General features: G+C 42.2%; 2 protein-coding genes across 2 annotated transcripts in view; one reads left to right on the forward strand and one right to left on the reverse strand.

Annotated features, from left to right (window-relative positions):
• Window positions 1–12585, reverse strand: part of COL20A1 (collagen type XX alpha 1 chain) — a 173169-nt gene that overhangs the window by 155412 nt on the left and 5172 nt on the right. Inside the window, exon 2 of the mRNA XM_087928872.1 lies at window positions 5983–6064. Coding sequence (XP_087784998.1) covers window positions 5983–6064 — 82 coding nt within the window. The remainder of the gene's footprint in view (window positions 1–5982; window positions 6065–12585) is intronic.
• NKAIN4 (sodium/potassium transporting ATPase interacting 4) overlaps window positions 1–12585 on the forward strand; it is a 354886-nt gene that overhangs the window by 71974 nt on the left and 270327 nt on the right. The gene's annotated exons all lie outside the window — the stretch shown is intronic.

Here is a 12585-nt window from a genome sequence, read left to right on the forward strand (position 1 = left end):
AGGGGAAAAACTGTCCTTGTGTCTAGTTGTTCTGGTGTGCAGTGCTCTATAGCATCATTTTGAGGGTAGGAATTGAAACAGTTTATGTCCAGGATGTGAGGGGTCTGTAAATATTTTCAAAGCCCTCTTTTTGACTTGTGCAGTATACACATCCTTGATGGAAGGCAGGTTGGTAGTAATTGTTTTTTCTGCAGTCCTAATTACTCTCTGAAGTCTGTGTCTGTCCTGTTGGGTTGCAGAACCAAACCAGACAGTGATAGAGGTGCAGATGACAGACTCAATCATTCCTCTGTAGAACTGGATCAGCAGTTCCTTGGGCACTTTGAGCTTTCTGAGTTGGCGCAAAAAGAACATTCTTTGTTGTGCTTTTTTGATGATGTTTTTGATGTTAGGTGTCCATTTTAGGTCTTGTGATATAACAGAACCTAGAAATTTGAAGATCTCTACTGTGTTGTGTAGCATTGTAAGAGGTGCTAGTATGGGAGGGTTTCTTCTAAACAAGTCTATAATCATTTCTATGGTTTTGAGTGTGTTCAGTTCCAGATTGTTCCGGTTACACCATGAGGCAAGTTGTACAACCTCCCATCTGTATGCAGATTTGTCATTGTCCCAAATGAAACCAATCACTGTTGTGTTGTCTTTAGTAACAGCCATGTTACTAACACTAAGTTAGTAACCTGGCTGTTAAATGAATCTGGCTTCCCCTTTGAATTGGCTTGTCAGAAGGTCACAAAAGGCGAATCATGTGACACCGCGACTAACATAAAGATAGTTGCCAAGTGTGCAGATTTTGAACCTGTGACCATGGGGAGGATGCAACGGTCATGAAAAATGATCCTAAATCACTTTTTTTCAATGTCACTGAAACTTCAGTTACTAAACGAAAGGCCGTATGTTGAGGATTACCTGAAAATTATTTTTCAAAACAGAAGAAGGTACTTCAGCTAATTAAGTCAGAGACTGAACTTTCTGAAGGACAGGATTTGAGATTCAAAGCAACGTCTTAACAGGCTCTGTTCCAAGCAGAGTAACCTAGTTTAGAATTAACCAGGCTTAAAATGATGTATGAATAGAGCCACTTAAGCTTACTGTGCAAAATCCAGCCAGTTAATTCGGTTTCTCTCCTTGGTTTCAGTGAGCAAAGAGATTTATGTATATACCCTTTGGAAAATTCCTGAGGTAACTCAAGACAGTTCAAAGATTCTGATTATACTAGTTATACTAATTACCGTATTTCCCCATGTATAAGCACCCCCTTTGTATAAGCCACCCCCCCAATTTTTGGACTGTGAAGTTTTGAAAAAAATAATTTATTAGAGAAACAAGTTATGAAGAAAGAAAATTTACAAAGAAACAAAATTCGACGTCTAGATCTACAACTTCGGTCATGACGCCGAAAGCGGTGCGGGCGACGCTAGCAATCTACGCATCGGAACGAGAGTAGGAACGAAGCATTCAGGCCGATGCCTAGCGTATGCATTTCTATCGCGTACTCGCACTCGTAATCGTATCATCACGTACAATTTTTACAAAAAAGTATAGCATACTGCTGGAAAACCAGTTTATTCCTACTTTATTATTTTATGCATTTTTCACGTATAAAAAGTGTACCTGCTTTGTATATGCCACCCCACTACTTTTGGGGCTTGAAAATTTTGGAAAAAAGGGGTGGCTTATACATGGGGAAATACGGTATTAATTATTATTAATTATATTATTTTTAACTATAATAGTATAATTAATAATTAATTATTATGTATAATTAATTTTAATTAATTAATTATATTATTATTAATTATACTATTAATATTTATAATAATAATTATTTATAATTAATTATTATGTATAATTAATTTTAATTAATTAATTATATTATTATTAATAATTATTATTAATTACTAATGATTAATGATTATACTAATTGAAAAAACACGCGCACCCTGGAGTCAGTGGAAACGGCTTTTAACTTTATGAACCATATATCCAGAAATGCTAATTTGCTGGATAAAGAAAAAGAAACCAGTCCAGATCAGTGCTGCGATGCTGCCGGTTCTCACCGTTTCTAACAAACCAGTAGTGTCGATGAGCAGTTGGCACCGCCCTTTCCTCTGCTTTATTTCCTTGTTTGTGAGCTCACTAATTCATGCACCAGAGCGGATTGCCGTGCCTCCGCTGTTTTACTCACCAGCGCTGAATACAAGGTCAGTGTCAGGGCTTCAACATGCACCCCCGTTCAAATCATAAGTGTCTAGCCACAACTCTGAGAGTCAAAAAGATGAGAGCCAAAGCGGTTATCTCAAGCCTTTAAGGAATGCACTGCTTTGCCCCACTCCCTTTCTGCTGGCAACTAAAAAGACCAAAGAAGTATTTTTTTAGCTGACAATCAGTTTTGAAGTTTAAATCGGTGGTTTACGAATGCTGCACAAGCACGCAAAGCGTGCGTGAGAGCAAGAAGTGCGCTCTCATAGAACCGATAGTAGGGTGAATCTCACCACTGGTCCAGATGAAAAAGAATTGATGTCCATTGGTTTTGTTTACATAGTGCCATGATATACATAGATCATTTACTGACATTCCAAAGTTCTCCAGATGTTCTGGCCATCATCACTCTTGAGTCTTTTGGATCATGCCAGTTGTAGGATTATAAAAGCTGAAATTCAACATTTCCCGGTCTTCATAGAATCATAGGGCTGGGCTGGAAAGGACCTTGGGTGGGTGGGGTTCTAACTCAACTCTCTACTCAAAGCAGAAGACCTTATACCATCCTGGTTCAATGGTTGTCTAGTCTATTTTTGAAAACCTCCAGTGATGGAGCACTCACAATTCTAGGAGGCAAGCTATTCCATTGGTTAATTGTTCTTACTATCAGGAAATTCCTCCTTACTTCTAGGTTTCTCCAAGAACTTCTAAGTTCTAGGTTTAACAAGCTTCCACCCATTACTTTTTGTCCTGCCCCACCCCCCTTCTCTGTGGCAGCCCCTCAAGTACTGGAAGACAGTTATGTCTTCCCTCATCCTTCTCTTTGATAGGTTGTACATATCTAGCTGGTTACAAACAATCGACGCCCTTGCTGTATTGGTCCTATCTGGAGGCCCTTCAATCCAAAGTTCAACCAAGAGAAAACAAGAAACGTAGGAAAAAAGTGCAAGAGAAAGGACTTTGTTTTGTTTTATTCTGTTGCAGTCCTTGCTTTCCTCTTGATTATTTATACGCTGCCCACTTGCAAGACCCAAGTCATTGACAGCAGGCATCAACGACCAGCCACAACTCCACAACACAGCCTCCAAAACTCAGAAATGTCATCCAGGCAACGCAGTCAGGGGACCCAACCGTCGGAGTCCAACAAGGCTTCCAAAGGACCACAGTAACCAACTCCGTTGCACATCTGTGACCTTTAACCTTTGGGAGATAGTCTTCTAGCTTCCTGGAAGGAAATTGTGTTGCATGGGAAAACAAAGCTGAGATTCAGAAGCGGCTCCGAGCAGAGTGAAACGGGAGAGCCTTCAATTGTGAAGGATGACATATACAAACAGGCAGAATTTTTCACTGGGTCTCTTTGCTGGAGCGAAACCAGGGAGACAAAGATGGAATTATTTAGTTAATAAAGCTAGAAATTGTTTTCAACTCTTCTTCCACATCCCAGATCTCAGTGGTTGCTCTAGGAGGCACACAACAGGCTGAGAAGAATGTAGGCAGCAGAATGCCAAATTTGAGGTTTTCGTTAATCTGAGCACTGGATGATAAATAGACTTCATTCCATCGAAAAGTCCATTTTTGGTAGGTGTTTTCATCATATTGTATGAACATTTCCTGGTTTGGTGATTGATTTGAGATGGTAAGAGAAGACATCCAAATAATAGGAAGTCTTACAGATTAAGAGTTGGAAGGGGACTTGTAGGTCATCTAGTCCACCCCCCTGCCCAAGCAGGAGATCCTACACCATTTCTGACAGATGGCAGTCCAGTCACTTCTTGAAAGCCTCCAGTGATGAAACTCCCACAACTTCTGAAGGCAACTTCTGTCCCATTGGTTGATTGTTCTCACTGTCAGAAAATCTCTTCTTATTTCTAAGTTGAATCTCTCTCCTTGATCGGTTTCCATCTAGTATTCCTTGTCAGGCCTTCGGGTGATTTGGCAAATAGCTTGACCCCTTCCTCCTCTCTGTGGCAGCCCCTCAGATATTGGAAGACTGCTATCATGTCTCCCCTGGTCTTTCTCTTCACAGTTCCTGCAACCTTTCATCTTATGTTTCAGCCTCCAGTTCCCTAATCATCTTGCTTGCTCTTCTCTGCACTCTTTCTAGAGTCTCGACATCTAACATCTCAACAAGTATGATAGGGGTGAAAAGAGTATGGGCCAATCAGACAAATGAACATTGGAAATTAATTTCTTTTTCTTCTTCCCTTTTAAAGATGTAGGCATCACTTTGTCTGCATTGCACTATATCAGATTTTACGTGGGATTTAGAGGTTTGGATGTCCTTCCAAAGTAGAGAGATAAATTCAAACATCCAGAACTATATGTGAGGAGGAGGAAGATTTCTCAGCAAACCTCTCTGTAATTTGTTAATGTTCCATGTGATATCTGGTGGTACATCTAGCACATTCGGTGGTACCCGCTCAATAGTAGCAACTGTAAGAGGGATCTAGGGATCTCCTAGTAAACCATCACTTAAGTATGAGCCAACAGTGTGCTGCAGCTGCCAAAAAACCTAGTGCACTCCTATGTTGCGTTAATAGAGGCATACTTTCAAGTGAAAGGATAGTACTACTTTATGCTGCACTGGTGGGGCCACACTTGGAATACTGTGTCCAGTTCTGGTCCCCAGGGTGCAAAAACTTTGTTAAGATCCTAGAAAGAGTGTAGAGAAGAGCAACAAAAGCGTTAAGAGGTTTAGCGGCTAAACTATACGATGAATGATTGAGGGAACTAGGTGAAGATAGATAGTTGATAGATGAAGAGCATAGATGGATGGATGGATGGATGGATGGAAGGATGGATGGACGGACAGACGGACAGACAGACAGACATAGAGAGATACATAGAGATGGATGGATGGATGGAAGGAAGGAAGGATGGATGGAAGGATGGACGGACGGACGGACAGACAGACAGACAGACAGACAGACATAGAGATGGATGGATGGATGGATGGATGGATGGATGGATGGAAGGAAGGATGGATGGAAGGATGGATGGAAGGATGGATGGATAGGCAGGCAGGCAGGCAGGCAGACAAAGCAACACAGCCTTATGGTAGAGAAAACCACTAATATAAGCGGGAGAAATGCACCCAAGTAGAGAGTTGACTACAGGGACAAATCAATGGCCTGATTCCTTTTCTCTCAAATCCATAACCAAATAAAGAAATGGGCCAAATAGTCAGGCAAAACAATGGTGAGAATGATTAGAATTTCCCCTCCCCCCTCAAAGTCAGGCTTCTATAAGGGGACAAGGACTGGTGTTCCAATGTTCATTTGCTGCCCCCTCCCTCTCCCCACCAGTTTCCCTGCCCCTCCCCATAGATATTTAATTAAAAGCAGCTATACACATACAACCTATCAACATACATCATGCCCCCCCCCCCAAAAAAAGATGGGGAAATCCCACAAATTAGTTCACAATCCCCAAATTATAAAAATGGACAAGGGGGCAAATAATGTTTTTATTTTTTAATAATCTTGGATCCACTGTTTTCAGTGAAGAGCACACTGGTTCAAAAACTTCTGCCGTTGCTGAGCCTTTAAGAAACCAAAATCACCCTAAATTAACCTTTACAAGGGCTGTGTGCCACACCTTCTCCTACCCTTATTTACTGGCCCTTGAGCAACTCTCAAACTAACATATCATATGATAGTTAACGCAACACATACTCAAAATGAGACCCAGAGAGAGACTATCCAAACCCACTTCTGGACAAACATCACTTTATTGTTGTTCCAACATTCGACTTCCAGATGGGAAGACAGCATAGCTCCTTACCTTGACCGCACACCTGCAAAGTGATGAAACCTGCAAGCACAAGGCAAGAAATCCAGAAATAACTCTGGCCCAGGAGGACAACCTGCATAAATAGAAAATGACCATCCATAAGCATTTAGTTAGAGCAACTTCCCTCATTTTGCCTCCTGGGGTACGGAGGTCAAGGAAAGGAAGAGGGTCAGCATAATTAAGGCTATAAAACAAATTATGTGTCCCCCAATTTCTCCACAGCTGCCCGCATAGACAAAGCTCTTTGCTTTGGGGAATAAATCAGAATCAGAATAGAGCTATAGAAGGGATTTTGGAGGTCTTCTAGTCCAGCCCCCTGATCAAGCAGGAAAGGCCAGTGACTGTCCAGTCTCTTCTTAAACACATCTATTGATGAAGTTTCACCTTAATTCCAGGTTGTTTCTTTTCTTGATTAGTTTCAATTTCACATCACATTATCCTTATTAGTATTAAATATTAAACTTATCTTATCCAATTCCAATTCATGCTATAACTTATTTCATTTTCCTTAGGATATTCTCGTATCTTATTTTACAATATCATCTAAAATTCTCATCTCATTTCTACATTCATTTCCCATGTTACCTTTTTCTGTCACATTTGCAATTTCCTCATCCTTATTTTATTAGTTCAAAATTGTCCCCTCTGGTTAAAAATTCGAGCTAGCCAACTTCATTCTACCTTAATACTAGTCTCCCTATTCACTATATAACATAAACATACATATATTTTTGTCAGATTCCGCATTCCATTTTCTAAATCACCTTTGAAATCATCTGTACATTACATATGTATTAATTTAACTAATTAATTATAGCAACTGATATTAATCTTTCCATAATAGTTCTTATTTCAACATTTTTCCCCTTTTCTTATACATCACTAATTTTCTTGATTAGTTTCCATCCATTGTTTCTTGTCCTGCCTTCTAGTGCAATCCACTCCTCTTTGTGGCAGTATTCTCAAATACTGGAATATTGCTAACAGGTCACCCTTAGTTCTTCTTTTCTCTAAATTTAGCCAAGCCCAATTCCTGCAACCATTCTTCATATGTTTTAGCCCCAGGCCTTTAATCACCTTAGTTGCTCTTCTCTGCACTTTTTCCAAAGTCTCAACATCTTTTTTGTAATGTGGTGACCAAAACTGGATGCTGTATTCCAGGTGTGGCCTTATCAAGGCTTTATAAAGCAGTACTAGTATTTCACGTGATTTGGATTCTATTCCTCTGTTTATAAAACCAAGGATTGTATTATCTATTTGGGTTGCTGCCATACACTGCTGGCTCATGTTTAAGTGATTGTCCACAAGGACACCAAGGTCTCTCTCACAGTTACTGTTTTTGAGCCAGATTTCACTGAATCTGTACTTGTAGGAAGTTAGCACCCACCCCTTTCCTGCAAGAATGAAATATTCTAGGAAATATTAAAAATGCAGAATGTTATATTTCCCTGGATGAGAAATGGAGAAACATGTTTTGAAGGCAGGAAGCAGACTCAACTCTTAATAGCCTTACCCTCCTCAACAGCCCGCAGCAGATGTCAGCACTTAAGAGATAAAGAGATAGCTGTGTCTATTCATAGGCAAATGCCCTCACCCAAGATCCAACAAAAGTAGGATTAGCCCTTTACCCATCTAGCAATATAACTCACCACATGGCACCTTGGAAGGCTCAACCAAGCTCGGAACTCAAAAAACAACCTACAAAGTTACCTCTGCATGACTCCATAGGAACGTGACAACCAATCAGAACAGAAGCTCAAATTCAAATCCCAACAGAGGGCATAAAACCCAGGGACTCTCAGCATATCTTCCCTTTTTCTTCACCCAAGGCAGGTGATTCTGTCCACCATTAAACCACCTTTCCAAGCAGTCACCATGCTTCCAGTGTCTTTCTTCCCCACTTGGAACTGAACCCAAATGGACATTTCTTCCAACATACCTTTGGTTTTTCCTGCCCAGGTGTAAAACCTTGCTTTTCTCCACATTAATTTTCATTTTACTGGATAGGGCCCATTGTTTAAGTCTGTCAAGAACTTTTTGGATAAATAAATCTCCTTTCCTTTGGATTTCATTTTTATTTGTTCTTGTGCAACCGCACCATGAGTTGGAACCCTAAATTATGCTTCTGACATCTTTAACTGCCCATCTCTCTTAGACAGGAGTATTTTCATGTGCCTTTTTATCTGATACACAGCAGGGGTAGGATTCTACCGGTTTGGACCGGTTCTATAGAACCGGTTGTCATGATTCTGTGCAGTTCAGAGAACTGGCAAATCGTGCCCCTGTCTGGCCACGCCCCTCTCCGCCCACCCCTCCCCTCTCCACCCAATCAGTCCTTATTGTGCATGCGTGACATCGCTGACTGCATTCTCCCTCACCCCGTCATTCCTTAAAGTATTTCTTTCCCCCCCCCTGACGATCAGCTGTTCTGATAATCAGCTGTGCTGGGATCCCCCTCGCTGCCTTACTGCTTCACCCAGGAGGCTTTCCTGAGGCCCAGGAGGCAAAAAGGGGTGCATAGGAGATGAGGGAGGGAGCTGCGCCCCCCATGCTCCATTTTTTCCCTTCCCGGGCCCCAGGGAAGCCTTCTGGGAGTAAAAGCACCCCCCAGGAGGCTTCCCTGAGGCCCAGGAGGCTCAAAAATGGGGGACAGGGGTGGGATTCTATCAGTTCGCACCTATTCGCTAGAACTGGTTGTTAACATTCTAAGCAGTTCAGAGAACTGGTTGTTAGAAGAAATGACTGGCCTAGTCCTGTAAGGAAGGCAGGAAGGAAACATTCTGGTGTTGCTTACAGAAACTGCCTCTCCATTAACCCTTATTACATTCTTGGCAGGACTAGACTTCCTAGTCTCAGGAACTTCTCTGGAGTTTTTTTCCCCTCCTTTGCTGGTACTTTGCTTGTGTGGAGTGACCATTCAAAGTTACAATGGCACTGAAAAAAGTGACTTATGACCCTTTTTCACACTTACGACTGTTGCAGCATCCCCACAGTCATGAGAAGCCAGGCGAGGAGATGCGTGCCTCGATGTGAGTGATATTGAGTTGGCCACACCCAGCCAATAACATGACTACCAAGCCACGCCCACCACCTAGGCCATGCCCACAGAACCGGTTGTTAAAAATTTTGAATTGCACCCCAGGGGTGGGGGTGTTTGCTGCAAAAAAAATGATGCCCACCCAGTCACATGGCCATGCCCACCTAGCCATGTCCACAGAACTGGTTGTTTAAAAAAATTGAATCCCATCCCTGATACAAGGTCCTGCCCCCTTGCAGGTATACATACAAAGAGGTAGCCCTCAATCATGCTGGCCCAGCCCATCACCATCCTGCAACTATCTTTCCAATAGAAGAGAAGTTATAAACACACAAAAATTATATTTGTTTGTTTGTATCCTGCCTTTATTATTTTACAAAATAACCCAAGGAGGTGAACATATGCAACACACCTTCTTTCTCCGGTTTTCCCCCACAACAACCTTGTGAGGTAGGCTGGGCTGAGAATGAATGACTGACCAAAAATCACCCAGCTGGCTTTCCTGCCTAAGGCGGAACTAGAACTCTCTGTCTCCTGGTGATTGGCCCAAACTCAACCAGCAAGCTTTCGTTTTTAATTTATTTATTTTAATTTATTTATATCTTGCGGTTATTGTTTTTTATAAACTCAAGGCAGCCAACACACCAGCCTTCCTCCCGCCCTCAATATCACCCTTCCTTCTTTCTTTCCCCCTTCCTTCCTTCCTTCCTTTCTTCCTTCCTTCCTTCCTTCCTTCTCTCCCTTCCTCTCTTCCTTCCTCTCATCCTTCCTTCCTCTCTTCCCGCCTTCCTTCCTTCTCTCCCTTCCTCTCTTCCTTCCTCTTCCCTCCTTCCTTCCTTCTCTCCTTTCCTCTCTCCCTTCCTCTCTTCCTTCCTTCCTCTCTTCCTTCCCTCCTTCCTTCCTTCTCTCCCTTTCCTCCCTCCCTCCCTTCCTCTCTTCCTTCCTCTCTTCCCTCCTTCCTTCCTTCCTTCTCTCCCTTCCTCTCTCCCTTCCTCTCTCCCTTCCTCTCTTCCCTCCTTCCTTCCTTCCTTCTCTCCCTTCCTCTCTCCCTTCCTCTCTCCTTCCTCTCTTCCTTCCTCTCTTCCCTCCTTCCTTCCTTCTTTCCCTTCCTCTCTTCCTTCCTTCCTTCCTCTCTCTTCCTTCCTTCCTTCCTTCCTTCCTTCCTTCCTTCCTTCCTTCCTTCCTTCCTTCTTTCCATCTTCCTTCCTTTCCTCCCATCCTTGCTTCTCCCATCTCCCATTCCTTCCCTTCTTCATTCTTTCTTTCCTTCCTCTTCCTATTTTGCCCACCACAATGATCCTGTCAGGTGACTTGAGCTAGGAGCTAGACAACCCTTTCCCTCGTGTGCTTTCAACAAAGGGGGAGGCCGCCAGTTCAAACTGAGAGTAAATTTTTCATCTGGGCCTGCAATGGATACAGAAGTTGGAGATCAGAGCGAACTGCCAATTCTCAAAGGAGATTCTGCAGACGTCTTGATCCAGCCTGAGCAGGATCTGCCATGTGTGATGGGGCGTGAATGGCAGGAAGGTCTGGGCTGGGATTATCAAAAGTTTTGAAATAGTTGTGTAGAAAAACGTTGCCCCTCAAGCACAGTTTTCACCTTTCTTCACTCCTTACATCGTTGCCCCAGGACTGTCAGAAAAAAATTAATAAATATCGGTTGCAATTTAGTTTCACCAAATAGACAGCTAATATTTGCTTTATCAGCAATCTCAAATTTAATTAGATCCCTCTCAAATGTCATGGAATCTGAACCTGGCTGGATTTGTCTCCCGCTATATATCTAGTGGGAGAACATAGAACATAAAATGGAAGGAACCTCAAAGGTTTTCTAGTCCAACCCTCAGCTTAAGGCAGAAGATCTTATACCATTCCGGACAATTGGCTGTCCAATTTCTTCTTGAAGACCTCCAGTGATGGAGAACCTACAACATCCAGAGATAAACTGTTCCACTAGTTGATTGTTCTCACTGTCAGAAAATTTCTCCTTAGTTCTAGGTTGGGTCTCTGTTGGATACCTTTCCATCCATTACTTCTTGTCCTCAGGTGCTTTGGAGAATAGTTTGACCTCCTCTTCTCTGTGGCAGCCCCTCAAATACTGGAAGATGCCATCACATCTCCCCTTATCTTTCTCTTTGATAGGCTAGATCAGTGGTGGCTAACCTTTTTGGGCTCCTGTGCCAAAAATTGTGCATGCCCTTGCGCGTGCTCACTCATGTGCCAGCACCCAGAAGGCAATGCACGCCTGAACTATGCTAGAATTAGATCCATCTCAGCAAGCTTCCTCAAGAGGTTCCTCCAGGGGCATTGTGGGTGGACGGAGGTCATAATTCACAAGATGCAAGGCACAATATTCGTAATTGAAGCTCTGAAACTTTTGTACAAGCATGGATACACTCACGTCCATAAAGACTCTGGGTTTTTCATCTCTGCAGACACCCCCCCCTAAGTTGCTCGGGGTAGGAAATTCAAATTGCTCACATGTCTATGGAGATGGTCAGTCATCCAGGTCATGGTTGTCCCAAAGGAGCTTTTTTCAAGAGGCCACTGGACTTTCTGGTTATTTTTTGAAGACATTTTGCTTCTCATCCAAGAAGTTTCTTCAGCTCTGGAGTTGAAAAAGTTGGAGTCTGGAGAGCTAAAGAAACTTTTTGGATGAGAAGCGAAACATCTTCAAAGAAAAACCAGAAAGTCCAGTTGCCTCTTGAAAAAGGCTCCTTTGGGACAAATTGGTCACATCTGTGGAAAGTGTCAAGTTGGGGAGCAGGTTTGCAAAGAAATAATCCCATGATGAATTCAGTTAAATCACATTCACGGGTAGCAGTCCCTTTTAAGAAAGATGTCCATGAATACTTTTATTTATTTTGATTTGTCAATCGCTTATAAGACACCAGGTATAAGTATAAACATAGTTATGAATAAATGAAATGGATTCATATAAGAAAAATAAAAAGAAACAATAGGACAGGGACGGAAGGCACGTTGGTGCGCTTATGCACGCCCCCTACAGACTTCTTAGGAAAGGGGTGAGGTCAATAATAGACAGTCTAAGGTTAAAGTCTAAATAAAGACGGGAATCTTTCTGTCCTCTTTATTATTATTACCTTTATTGTCAGAGTACAACATGTATACAATGTGATTGACAGTTTCCACCTCAGAATTCAGAGTCATCCAAAGCAACTTTCAGAATATTTTAATAAAAGCAACAATGACCGATGGACAACTCTGGCAAACAAACCTCCATCAGATCATAAAGAGCTAGAAACACTTGAACGAATGAAGAACCACAATGCAGGTTGTTCTCAGCTCGTGACCATCTTTGAGGCCATCATTGTTGCTAAGCAAGATAGCTGTTAAATGAGTTTTGTCCCATTTTACGACTTTAACATTTGTTAAGAGAATCACACCAGTTGTTAAGTTAGTAACCCAGTTGTTAAGTGAATCTGGCTTCTGCACTGATTTTGCTCGTCAGAAAGTTGCAAAAGGGGATTACAGGACCGAGCACCCTGTAACCGTCATAAATATGAGTCAGTTGCCAAATGTCTGAATTCGCGTAG

Source organism: Pseudonaja textilis, chromosome 3, assembly GCF_049901715.1.
Source record: "Pseudonaja textilis isolate UNSWEBS1 chromosome 3, rPseTex1.2, whole genome shotgun sequence".
Classification (NCBI taxonomy): domain Eukaryota; kingdom Metazoa; phylum Chordata; class Lepidosauria; order Squamata; family Elapidae; genus Pseudonaja; species Pseudonaja textilis.